At 34.1% G+C, this 13487-nt stretch overlaps 1 protein-coding gene across 3 annotated transcripts in view; it reads left to right on the plus strand.

Annotated features, from left to right (window-relative positions):
* CenG1A (Centaurin gamma 1A) overlaps positions 1-13487 on the plus strand; it is a 273686-nt gene that overhangs the window by 146772 nt on the left and 113427 nt on the right. For all 3 annotated transcript variants that reach the window (XM_089107130.1, XM_089107128.1, XM_089107129.1), the window contains exons 5-7: positions 6509-6643; positions 10741-10858; positions 12976-13150. In XM_089107130.1, the coding sequence (XP_088963256.1) occupies positions 6509-6643; positions 10741-10858; positions 12976-13150 (428 nt within the window). The remainder of the gene's footprint in view (positions 1-6508; positions 6644-10740; positions 10859-12975; positions 13151-13487) is intronic.

Below are 13487 nucleotides of genomic sequence, written 5' to 3' on the forward strand. Positions count from 1 at the left end.
GGAGGCGAATTCAAGAAAGAATTTGCTACTTACTTACAATTTTTGATAATTTCTTAAATGAAATTTCTGCATTGTGTATACAAGAGGTGACTTCAGGAATGAGTGTGTTACCTATTTACAATTCCTTCATAATTTCTTGAATGAAATTTCAGTATTGTGTATCCAATAGGTGAAAACAATAAAGGCTTTATTACTTACTTGCGATTTTATTATGATTTCTTGAATTAAATATCTGTATTGTGTCCAGGAAGCGAATTCAAGAAAGCTATTGTTACTTACTTACAATTTCTTCATAATTTAATGAAATGAATAAAACTATTCTAAAGAATAAAGACGGGTTAAGCTTAAAAATATTTATTGCTTAAACGTATTAACATATTTTTTTGAGAAAAAAAAACAAAAAAACAACACCACATATTTACATAAAAATAGTACTTAGAGTTCACACTTAAACATCCAGAAACGGTGATCTCGTGATATAGAATAGTTTTTTTTTTACCATGTCTTATGGATTTATCACGATCAGGTATGTCCTTAGGTATCCACTGCGCGAAGAGCCTAACCTCGTCTTCAGGACGGTGATAACCCCCGTCAAATTTAGGACACTTAACCTCTTCTAGATTGAAAAGTGGAATCCTAGGATCACACTTTTGAATTAAAACTTTATCTGTAGGTACATTACCCTTTACGTAGAGTGCTTCAACCCCGAAAAAGCTGCAAATTTCACTGACTTCCTCCTGAACATTTCTCAGTTCCTGACCAATATTATTAAGTGGTGTAATCACTCTATCATAGAATCCCAGTCTGTTTATATAACGTAATGTAGTACTCCACCAGCTTTTATCATACTCAAACTGATTATAGTTCACTATCCAATGATAACAGTCAATTTCTTCGAGTTCCATAGACAATAATAAAAAAGCACATTCAAATATAACACCACAAAATGATTTTTTTAATCTGATAAATTGTGTGTCATACAGTCCTATCATCTTGGAGGCTATTAATGTAGTTGTTAAGTAGAGAAATACTTCATCAAACTTTTATACCTTCGCTCAAGGTTGAATGGAGTTATGGCTAGTGAGATGAGTCCTTACAAGAAAACACTTACATTAGAAAAAATACTAAATGTTCCATTATTACCTAAGTAACACGACAAAAAATCAAGAATTTATGCGCAGTTTTAACTAGCTAAGGCTATATTTGTTAAAGATGGGCCATTTTCTTAAGAAAACACCTACATTAGAAAAAAAATAATAAATTGTAAATTATAACATAAGTAACACGACCAAAAAAAATCAATAATGTATGCAAAGTTTTAACTAGCTAAGGCTATATTTGATACAGATGGGCCATTTTCTTAAGAAAACACTTACATTAGAAAAAAATACGAAATGTCCCATTATTACCTAAGTAACACGACAAAAAATCAAGAATTTATGCGCAGTTTTAACTAGCTAAGGCTATATTTGTTAAAGATGGGCCATTTTCTTAAGAAAACACTTACATTAGAAAAAAAATACTAAATGTTCCATTATTACCTAAGTAATACGACAAAAAATCAAGAATTTATGCGCAGTTTTAACTAGCTAAAGCTATATTTGCTAAAGATGGGACATTTTCTTAAGAAAACACTTACATTAGAAAAAATACTAAATGTTCCATTATTACCTAAGTAACACGACAAAAAATCAAGAATTTATGCGCAGTTTTAACTAGCTAAGGCTATATTTGTTAAAGATGGGCCATTTTCTTAAGAAAAACACTTACATTAGAAAAAAAAATACTAAATTTCCCATTATTACCTAAGTAACACGACAAAAAATCAAGAATTTATGCGCAGTTTTAACTAGCTAAGGCTATATTTGTTAAAGATGGGCCATTTTCTTAAGAAAACACTTACATTATAAAAAAAATACTTAATGTCCCCTTATTACCTAAGTAACAAGACAAAAAATCAAGAATTTATGCGCAGTTTTAACTAGCTAAGGCTAAGATACAGACCACATTGGAAAGGTAAAGCTAGGTCAAGTCACAATGTCATTCTACCGTCGTTAGCCATTTTAATAGACTGATGATGTTTCAAATTTATAACAAATTACCTGAGTTAACAAATCCTTTGGGGTTACCTTAACCTATAATAGGTTTAATTCTTTTTTTTCTCCACCTTCACACTTTTTGAAAATCTGCTTGCACACAGTTTGTTTTGATTTAGTTCAAGACAACCATACGGGGTTTTTTTTTCGCTAGCAAGTAGACCCATAGTAAAACACTATAAGTACTCTAAGAAATCCTTCTCCAATCATCACATCCCTCCCCAAATATTTTATTCAGAGATTTCATGTTAAAAATTAACCAATCACTAATTACTCCTTTTTTGCAGATGCTAAACAAACAAAAACCCTGTAAACATTTCAAAATGTTCGTATTTGCAACTCTGTCAGTTAACACCAAGAAGTGAATTGGGTAATCTCCTAGCAATAACAAAAGGCTTAGCAGTGATTACATGTCATTTTTCGACTCGTTGTCGGTCGCAAATTGAGTTAGCTTAATGCAAATGAGATATCATTTTGATATCTCTAATAGCGTATGCGATACTGGGGCGAGATCTCAGATACCTTTAAGCTACAGGCTATTAACCGGATTCCATAGCTACAATATTCTCTTTGAAAAGGTATAGAGCTTCTATAGTCTAGAATAGTGACATAATTTCACTTTATCGACCCTCAAATTCCATTTAGGTTGCCGTATATGGTGTACCCACAGTATTTCCATACACCTGTTAGCCCAGAAACCTGTCTGATTGCCCCAGAAACTTGTCTGGTTGGCCCAGAAACTTGTCTGCTTGGCCCAGAAACATGTCTGGTTGGCCCGGAAACTTGTCTGGTATGTTTTGTATAATTCCATATTCAATTGACAACAATAGCATTAATTAGTCTGGTAATCTGCCATGGAAAGGTGTCAGGGAATGTACAGGCTCAGAAACTTATAGTTGACCCAGAAACTTGTCTGCTTGGCCCAGAAACATGTCTGGTTGGCCCAGAAACTTGTCTGGATGGCCCAGAAACTTGTCTGGTTGGCCCAGAAACATACCTGGTTGGCCCGGAAACCTGTCTGGTAGGTTTTGTATAACTCCATATTCAATTGACAACAATAGCAATAATCAGTCTGCTAATCTGCCATGGAAAGGTGCCAGGGAATGTATAGTGATGGAAATCATCAAGCAAATAACACCGGAAGGAACATAAAGGACGCAAAGTATAAGGTAACATACTACTAAAAAGTACTGTTTTTGGGTGAATTCCGCAATAGAAAAGAATCATTTGACAAATGACATCTTATTTATATTGACTAAAAAAGAGAGAGGGCAGAGCAAAGGTCGCTCAGACATCCTGTGCCCCTCCCAGGTTCGTGAAGAAGGCAGATCCTCATGTCAATTCCAGACAAAGAATAAAACAAAGAGAAGAAAAACTAGAATGGGGTTTTATTAGGCCAACGAAAATATTGGATGAAACAAAACGGATATTTCGGGAAGACAACTGCTTCGTTCCTTTAATAATGTTAGAGAAAGTCTCAAATAATCAAGTTCACCTTGAAATTATCTTCAATTCGAGATAATAAGTTTACTGATATAAAGTATTCTCTGAGCAACTTATTTTACTACTTGCCATTTTCAACAACACATATATATTTTTTTCTTCATGAACAAATTTATTGTTTCACGATTATTTTTGACATTAAAGAAAATATTATTAAAGATTTTCGTGAAGGAATGAAAGAGCAATTGATAATTCATAATTATTATTATATGTGTCACTAAATGTTTATTTAATACAAGAACAAAATCTTTAAACTTTTCCCGTTACCTCTTTTTCATATACCTTAAAATATGTAATTCAAGTTTCTTTTTTACTTTTCTTTCTTTCGTTAATAAATTCAACACCACGTTTATTCTTCAAGTGGGAAATATAAAGTTCCAATATGAAACCGGGCCTTTTCCAATTCGCTAAAGCAAAAACGTACTCTTCTCCAGGGGCATCCCGAGGCTCATTTTATTCGGGGGCGATCTTCGTAAATTGTACCGCTGATTTATGCCAAATTTTCTGTAGAAATCAGGAATTCTTCTAAACTTCGGCCGATTTTGGAATATTTCTGCCGAAATTTCCGCCTTCGGTGAAAATTTTACCTACTGCCAAAAAATTGGTGGAGGGGCTCCCCCACCCCCTCGGGACGCCCCTGCTCTTCTCTACTCTTTCCTTTTTTATTAACATCTGTAATACCCTTTTTTGGACGTGAACCTATTAGTGTAATTTATTCAATAAAAAGGAAAATAAAAAAACTAAAGCTTTTTCTAGTTTCATTTGTTCCTTAAATTTGTTTTTCTTCTTGTTTTGCTATCGAGTTTTATAGCTTAATTTCTTTAGATCCGAAACAAAACGTTCAATTAATTCAGCAACCAAACCAAACCCCATTCAAGTACCTTTGAAATTTTCCAGATGAAAACTTTTCTTCGGCGGATTACCTTTTTTTTGTGGAGGGCATTTGAAATTTTCAAAAAGATAAATTTGCAATTCCGTTCGGAAAAAAACATTCGTCTTGTTTCTTTGTATTAATATTACCACATGAATTCCCGTGCCTTGACCTGATTTTACAGTTCATAAAATGAGGGACAAAGGGATTATCTGAGGAGGTTCTCAAAATGGGGGGTTGTGGGATAAGATCGACATCTGTTGACTGAATAATGTTGAGTGTTTTCTTTAAATCTGGCCTCTGATATGATCTGAATTGAAGTTGTAATGATAACGGATCTATAGGAGATTTATGGTGGGAATTATTTTCTTCTTGGGGCTTTTATGAAGTCAGATTTACGGGAAAAATAAAAGTGGCGACAACCAAAGAAATACTTCGTGTGGTTCCTATTTTGACAACTCATTTTGGGGAATAAGTTGTTCTGACATTCTTTATTTAAATTGGTTCAACAAAATTACAAAATATCTACATATGAAGCAGCTTAATATAACTTAGAAAAGAATAACATAAAGAAAAAAAAAATAAACAAACAAACGAAGAAATGCAGTTTCTTACTGCAGTTCAGATGCAAAACCTACACCTACCGTAAATAACCCAAAAAATAACCAATAAACCTCCCAGAAACCTAATTTATCAAAACTCGTAATATATCAATATTTTTCTTAAAATAATTTTCCGTCGAGGAAAACCTTTTTTGTGGATGGAACAAAAATTTGGGATTACAGATAGTAATAGGTTTTATTTGAAACTTTAAATGTTTTTGTTTTGGTTGTCATATTTACACGAAAATTATGAAATGTTTTGCCATTCTGACTAAATAACCAAATGGATTAAACCTTTCCTTAAATTTTGATTCCCTGTCCCTATTGAAATCGATTATAAAATTTAAGAATACACAGAAATGATAAAGATGAGTTTAGATTAAGTGTAAAAATGATTATGGTATTTAGATTTCACTAAGCTGTTAGAAAAAAAAACACACGCACACACACACACACACACACACACACACACACACACACACACACACACACACACACACACACACACACACAAACATACACAGACACACACAGAAACACAAACACACACACAGACACAAAGACAAACAGAAACAGACACACACAAATAGACACACACACACACACACAAGCACACACACACACAGAAAAAACTTAGTATTCCTACAACATCTGAAAATCACTTAGGCCTACTTACTTTTTTTTCATCATTTTCAAAACGCCGAATAAAATGGCAATTTTTGGAATAGGCTATAACATACTGCAGCGTTTTTCGCGAGGTGTCGCACGCCAAGTATGGAGGAAGTGTGCCAAGCGTGGTGGAAAGCCAAGGGTGGCAAAAATTGTGTCGAAGGTGGTAAAAATTGTGTCAAGCGTTGGGAAACTGTGCTGCACAAGTAGCGGAAAGTAGGAGTCCTTTCCAGTCTCGTGAAAACCAGCTTAACCTCCGTCTAAATTTTCTTAGTTTAGTAGTATATCCTAGTTGGCCAATAAAGGTTATAAGGATCCTTTACATTTTTCACTAATACATACAAATAGGACAAATAACGTCAATAATGCTTAACTAGGTGGGTCGGGGAGAGGATTTACTTATATTCTTATTAGTGTTCGGCAACCAGTTAGAAAAGCTGCAATTAATTTAATCCTGCTTGCTAATTGCTGCTGGAACATGTCACCAAGCCCATCTTGTCTTGAAACTTCTGATTTTAAATAGCTTTAAATTTCATTAGTAATAAATTTTGAATGTTTTGCACAATTTTGAAATTAGTTAGTTTACAATGTTTAATTGCTTCTAGTTTCTGTAGATGACATTAGAGAAAGTAATTTCCACGTGCGCTATTGTATATTTTGTATATTGTATATATTGTATATTTGCATTTCACAATTATTGTACAGTTGACACAGTGATGAGTTTTGAATTTAACTGGTTACTTACCATTTTTTTTTTTTTTTTTTAGATACAATTAGTGATGGTAATCCCCGCGTGGTAGATCAGATACGTGTCAGCAAGCTTGCTCAAGAACTAAAAGCCCGTGCCACGTTTGAAACGTGTGCTACTTATGGATCGAATGTCGAAAAGGTTTTCCAAGAAGGTAGTTTTGATATGACTTTTTTTTCCGTCGTTTTTTTTTTTTTTTTTTAATATATTTAATATCTAAACAATTATTTTTCAGTAAAAATTTTTCATTTTATAATATATTATTATAAGTGAACAGATGCAAAAAAAAATACGGGAGAGGAAGGAATCACGAGGGGAAAGTATAGGCGGCTGTTACAAAAGAGATTTTTAGGTTTTTATATCTTCTGTCGGGTATCAAAAGGTCGTATCTCCATAATTGTAAATTTTTAGAAGAGCAGTTTTACAGTTATCAGAGGGAAAATAAATAAGTTGCGAGGTTTTTTGTTTGCTCTTCTGAAAATTTACAATTATGGAGATACGATCTTTTGATTCCAGACTGACGATGTCTTGATTTTGTACGATTTTAAGTCTTCATTCTTGATTTGTTATTCCATATCGAGCTCATCGAGCTCTCTGGACTCTTTTTTCGACGATTTTTTGGTGCAATTTCTTTATAGGCTATATCAATACTCAGCGGTTCCAAAATTATTCTACAAAATTTTCTCGTTTCTTGCTTGCTAAATTAGTTTTTTTTTTACATGTTCATAGCAAAAAGCTAGCCCATGGTGTTTTCTTTTTCCAGCCCCCTTGAGGGCTTTCTATCGCATCCTCTGATTGAATCGTTCATCCCGGTCGACATCTTGGGCATTTAATCATCGTAAATAATTTCTGAGACCATTTTAGTCCATATTTTTCACATGTGGACCTGTATAATCCTCGTTTTTCACTTTTTTACTATTTTTTCGTTTTATCATTTGGCCATCGCACGCTTGTTATCTTGACGTCGCATTATAAGTTTTTTATTATTTTCCTTTTAAATTCTTTGGAATTTTACACATGATTTTTTCCTCGTAGTTTTAAAATGATTTTGTAAAAAAAGGAAAAAAAGAAGAAACATCTTTAGCAGTTTTCTCTAGACAAAGAAACAAACGCAGAGTTGTACATTTAGTTTTCTGCATGTAGTAAATTTTATAAATTTCTAATCTAGAAAGATCCATGACAATTCATGCCTCTAGAGAGACAAGAAATTAAAGATTATACTTACAGAATGTCGATGCTTACGAAATACTTTGGTCATCAATACGTATGCTTACAAATACGTATACTTACAAATACGTATACTCACAGAATGCTGATGATTGTGAAATACGTTGGTCATCAATACGTATACTTACAAATACGTATACTTACAGAATGCCGATGATTGCGAAATACATTGGTCATCAATACGCATACTTACAAATACGTATACTTACAGAATGCCGATGCTTACGAAATACATTGGTCATCATTCACTTCCGAAACCACATGTTTAGATTTTGTGCCATCATTACGTTAATTCACGTATTGGGTTGACATCATAGTTTAAAAATGAGTCTTTGGAGTGGGCGTCTCAATTTCTAGGCTTTGGAAGAAGGCGTCATGTTTGCAACCTGTGTGGATTTGTCAAATTCGTTTTAGATTGTAGTTTCATTATTCAGTACCAAGTCACCTTTCATTGGTGTTTCCAATAATTTTGTAGGTAAAATACTGAACGGTCATTGAATATTCCTTGTCTGCTGGATAGTGTGTGCTTTGAATTCGTTATTTATTGGCTATATGTGTAAGTTGATTTTTGTAACTTTTAATTCTATCCCCCCCCCCTAAGGTTTCACAAATCATGAAAGTTGCTCATGCTCAACTTAAAAAGAGCATTTTAGGCTGAAAAAGTTGCAAGTGTAAAAAGGCCCAAATTTGTTTTATTCCAGGACACTTCTTGAGAATCGGTGCATTTTATTCTGCTTGATAAATTGCCAATATACTATTAGAAGGATCTCTCGAACCATCATGTAAATTATATAAACTATTATCACTACTAACCTCCTACTGGGGCTACTATTAAATTGCTACTATTTATTATGGACATCCTAACAAGTTATTGCAGCACTAAGCCGTCTGAGGCTATCACTGCTTTGCACACTCCACCCCAATCTATTGAAAGCTCCACTCTGCTCCTACCGTATAACAATTTAAATCTGCATCCTTCGATTCTATCGAAGGAGAATCATATCACAGCCGTTTTGCAGTAAATGACCTAAATACTGTTTAATATTGTTTAATATTACTGAAGAGATGGTCAATATTTCAAAAATTTCTAATTATAAAGCATAATCTTAGTTAATTTTTTGCTCAATCTTTGTTTAATTCAATTTCAGGTCAAACAGCAGATGCAACATAAACAGTCCTGTTTATATCAGGTCGGTTCGTTCTGTCTGTTAAAGCGCAGAAATAAAATTATTTTTTGTTAACGGATGGGTTTTCTAACGTCTCAGGGAAATATTTCAACGAAGCCATTGCTATATTCTGGTTTCAACATAGTGTTGCTTTCCCGCCTTGCCGTTATGAAACAAGTGTTTAACCCGCATTTGGGCCCCATTTTCAGGCAAGCAAATATTTTTTTTTCAATCTTTCTTGTGAATTGGGCAAAACATTAATGGATATCAAATGATTTCTAAGAGTTTTAAGCTTATCGGACAGCCAATGCCAAACATACCCGCCTTTCTTCTACTAAAACTTATGTGTAAAGAATGGGCAATCTTCATAATTAAAAGCCGTTGTCCCTGGGATACGAGGACCATGACATCACATGAGCCATGTTCGTTCGACCTTGCGACTATTTTTAGCGTCTCTAATGCATGGTTAGCGAGACCTTGACGTCTAGGCACCACCACTTTATCAAGAAGAAGTATGCCGAATGCAATAATTTAGTATACAAAGAGCATTCACAATTTTCGTTGATGAGTCAAAAATAAATAATACGTTTCGCTAATGGCTTATTTTCCATCCCTAAATTTAGCCGGGGAGATTATTTGATAATTTATGTGTTAGGTGGTTGAAATTAACGCTACAAATATGGTCGTTGGTTACGTGTTAAGTGATGTAACACCTGTGCGAAGGATCATAAAGATTGTAGTCTGTTCTGAATTGAAAGCCAGTTCCAAGCTTCAGTCGTTCAAACTAAGCCTGAGTTCCCTATTACCGTAGGTTCCGGCAGATAAATGAGCTTGCTTCTTAAGATATTTTAGAATATTTCCAGTACTGTATATCCCAAATCATAGAGGCACAATGGTATCCATAGAGGAGATAGAATTGCTGAAAATTCTCTTAAAATCGACAATGTACCCGGGGGGGGGCTTCTAATTTTAGATACCTTTGTAAAAAATAACCCAAAGCTTCTCCCTTTTCTCCCTCCAAAATTCTTGTAACACATGTCAGAGAATCTGCGCTAATGCTAATGGTGTAATATAATCCTTGAAGCTTTTCTCTTTAAAACGTCAACTTCTTAGGTCGCCGCCTAGGCTAGGAACGAAGGCAGAATATCCACACTCCCAGGTCGGAAGAGACTTGTAAAATTCCGATCGAGACAAGTTTCAACTTGTACCTACCAATGTGTAACAAATGAGCAATTTCCGTCGCATTAACGACGTATTCAGCGTCGTTATAATAATAACGACGCATTCAGCGTCATTATTGTTATTATTGCACATATATTAGACTCTTTGTTTTTGTAAATAGAATCTAGACGGACTGACTGACTAACCGCCTCAGTTACGGTATTCTGTTTCTCTATTATTATTATTTTACTTATATGGATTTAGATATATATTTGTTTGTTGTTTTTTTTCGTTTTTTTTTATTGCTGTCGAGCGTAAAGCTGGTAGGTAAAACATCTAACTCATCCCACGTATATAGAAAATCTAAAAAATTAGCTTATGTTCATTGCTTTAAAAATTAAAAAAATAGATTATGATAATTAGAATGGTTTACTTATTGATGCTACTTTCTCTTAACCACTTTGCAGGCGCGTACATAGGAATATATTCTTGTAATGAGGAAGGATGCTAAATTGGTCAGATCAACAAAGAGTAAATGCTTTATTAGATAATTATGGAAATAATGAAAATGATGAGATCTGTGGGGTGCGGGGATCATGACCTGTATTCATGTTTCCTCCTAGTTTACATATTCATGCCTTGTAATTCTTCTTGTTCTTCTTCTTGTTCAAGCGTTTCTCACTCTTTAATTTTTCAGCCTGTCAGAAGATTTTACACAGTCGAATAATGTCAACGTCTATGCCACCACCCACTATTTTGCCACCTGCCCCTCGTACGCCCTCAAATCGTATGACTCAACAGTATCATTTTAGCAAGTAAGTAGCTAACGGTTAAATAGTGTCCATACTCATGCTTTATTAATACAGTAGTTAACCTATATTGAATCTCCCTACTTTTCACATTTAACTTTTTGTTTATCAAAATATTTAATTCGGGAAACGGACTAGATTAATATGATATGTATTTAAAGCCACATTGTTGATGTCAAACAATAATGCCGCTAACACAATTTAGTCGTACTTAAGCTGTCTATTAAAAGCTTTTACTTTTCCAGCCTACTGTCAACCATCTAAGATTCTAGTACCTTTTTTTTTATAAGTATATATATGAACTCGTCCCGGCCTAATTTGGGTGGTCAAATTTCTCTCTTCCGCTGAGGGGCTGTTTACTAAAATTATCTTAAGATTCGTAAGTCCAACCTGATGAAACTTGTTATTTTACGTCAACGTCTTGATCGGGCTTGAACTGCTTCGAACTACATCCTGGAAGAAATAACATTTTTTGTTTCCTTTTTTGTTTCACCAAATATTTGTTTGAAAAGAATCAGTCTTCTTCTTTATTTCACTTAAGAAAGTATTTTGACCTTAAAGATTGGCCCTAAGATGCAGAAGACTGGAATTGAAGTCCTTCAAATCAAAGAGTAAAATATGTAAAATTAAGCAGGATATTCTAACCAGTAAAATATTTGCAATTGTGCAATAGTCGGATTTTAATTAATCATTAATAACGAGAGCCAAGATAGACCAAGACTCCTTCCAACGTGCCTTTCCAAGAGTGTTCTAATTACAGAAGCTTCAGTGGCATGGATGATCATTCTTTTTTGTGTTTAGATAGTGTTATGAAGACGATACCGTTTATCTTTTCCTCACAGCAAGATAGCATATTCTATTTTTAGTGTTTTTATCGATTAGAAAAAACTCCTATTGAACGCTTATTCAAAAACAATAACTATTATCGAGATTAAACAAAATCATAGTTTCTAATTATTGAAATAAATTTTCAAGAATTTCATAAAGGAGCCTGATACCACTAAAAAAATAAATAAAAAAAGAACTTCAAATCAAAATGAGAAATACATGGTTGAGACATTCATATCAAAAACCCTAAAATAAAGACTTACAGTCTCCTATATTGAAAAACAAGGAAAATCATATTTTTTCCCGTTTTCTCCCAGATGTGATCGTTTTGCACCAATAGTCGCCGAATATCGGGAGAGTGCTCGTATCTAGTATCTTTTTTAGATAATGAAAGAGACCGCGCGCCACAGCAAAGTGCTGCTTTGTGTCCTTGTGTCACGAAGTATTAATTTGTGCAAAAAGAGGGCAAAACTGCCAGGGAATACTAATTCTTAGACATCTAATCGATTTTTCATTGTCTAAAACCTTTAACTGAGTTGTACTGTTCACTATATTATAAATCAAAGAAATCGGAATATAGCACGACTGTTGTATCTTTTTCTTTTTTTCTGTTTGGCCCAAAGGTTATCTTAAGGAATCAAAGGTCGTAAGTATCATAAGGGGGCTGATAACTAAGAGCTCTAGGGTCTTTTCTTAAGTGAAAAAAGATATTGCGCCACAAAAATGTGCCAGTTTCTGCAACAAAAACAATTTTGGGCAAATAAGGACACAATGCCAGTGAGTGAAAATTCTGAGATAGCAAATCGATTTAAAGCTATTTAAAGCTGTATAAAGATTCACCCATCCCCTAAATCCACCCCCTCCCTGAAGTTTCAAGCTTCTGTTATGGTTTTTCCTATACTTTGTAATACTAAAGGCACTCTAGGTAATACTCCTCAACCCACTCTTTATTCTTCTGAAGTATCTACCTCCTCCCCTTCCCCTTCCAAGGAGCATTGGCCATTAGTGAACTTTGACAAACTTTTTGTTTCTCATTTATTTTCCACTTTGATATGTCTGAAAAAAAGCAATGTTATTTGATAACCTGAATGAAAAGAGGAGTCAAAATAAATCCCGTTGTAGGTGTCTCATCCAAACAAATCCCTTTCTCTACAAACTTTGTTTTTATATTTTTTAAGAAAGTAGTTGAGCTAGATGAATAAAACTCTCAGAGATTTTCAGGAATTTATATTCGTGGTAATGTTGTCTGGCAGGTCGATTTTATTTTCTCTCCTATTATTTATCTTCTCTTACAGCTCGAATGGAGGACAGTATTATAATAGCGTGGATAGACTTCCTCCTGGACATATTGTTTCACCTGCCGTAGCTGACAGATTAAGTGGCCAGCTTCCCGCCACACCTACAATGTCAGAAAGACTCGCCACGTCAAGTCATTCACCTTATATAAATCAAAGCGTTCTAAGGAAACCGGTAAGCTCTCTTATGCACTGTTTGTTCTGGCCTCTGTTGCGCCCTGGGCAAAATATTGATTAGCCCTCCCAATCCCTTCCTGTCTCCCAAAAATTTTCACTTAGCACCCATTCGGTTAATAAACTTAGCCCTCATATTTAATCCGCGTCTACCAAAGAAAATAAGACAAGAAAACCGACAATGGTGGAAAAGTTTTTAGAAGTCCATAAATTTGAAGTATATAATTTTCTTTTTTTACTTTGTTGAAGATACCAAATAAATGTTCGGTAATCTTTCTAATTTAATTAAGCCATGTTCTTGATTAAATTGAAATAATAATATACAATAAATAGTAAAA

This window comes from Artemia sp. Qi Xiang Cuo, chromosome 21, assembly GCF_049724085.1.
Source record: "Artemia sp. Qi Xiang Cuo chromosome 21, ASM4972408v1, whole genome shotgun sequence".
Lineage (NCBI taxonomy): Eukaryota > Metazoa > Arthropoda > Branchiopoda > Anostraca > Artemiidae > Artemia > Artemia sp. Qi Xiang Cuo.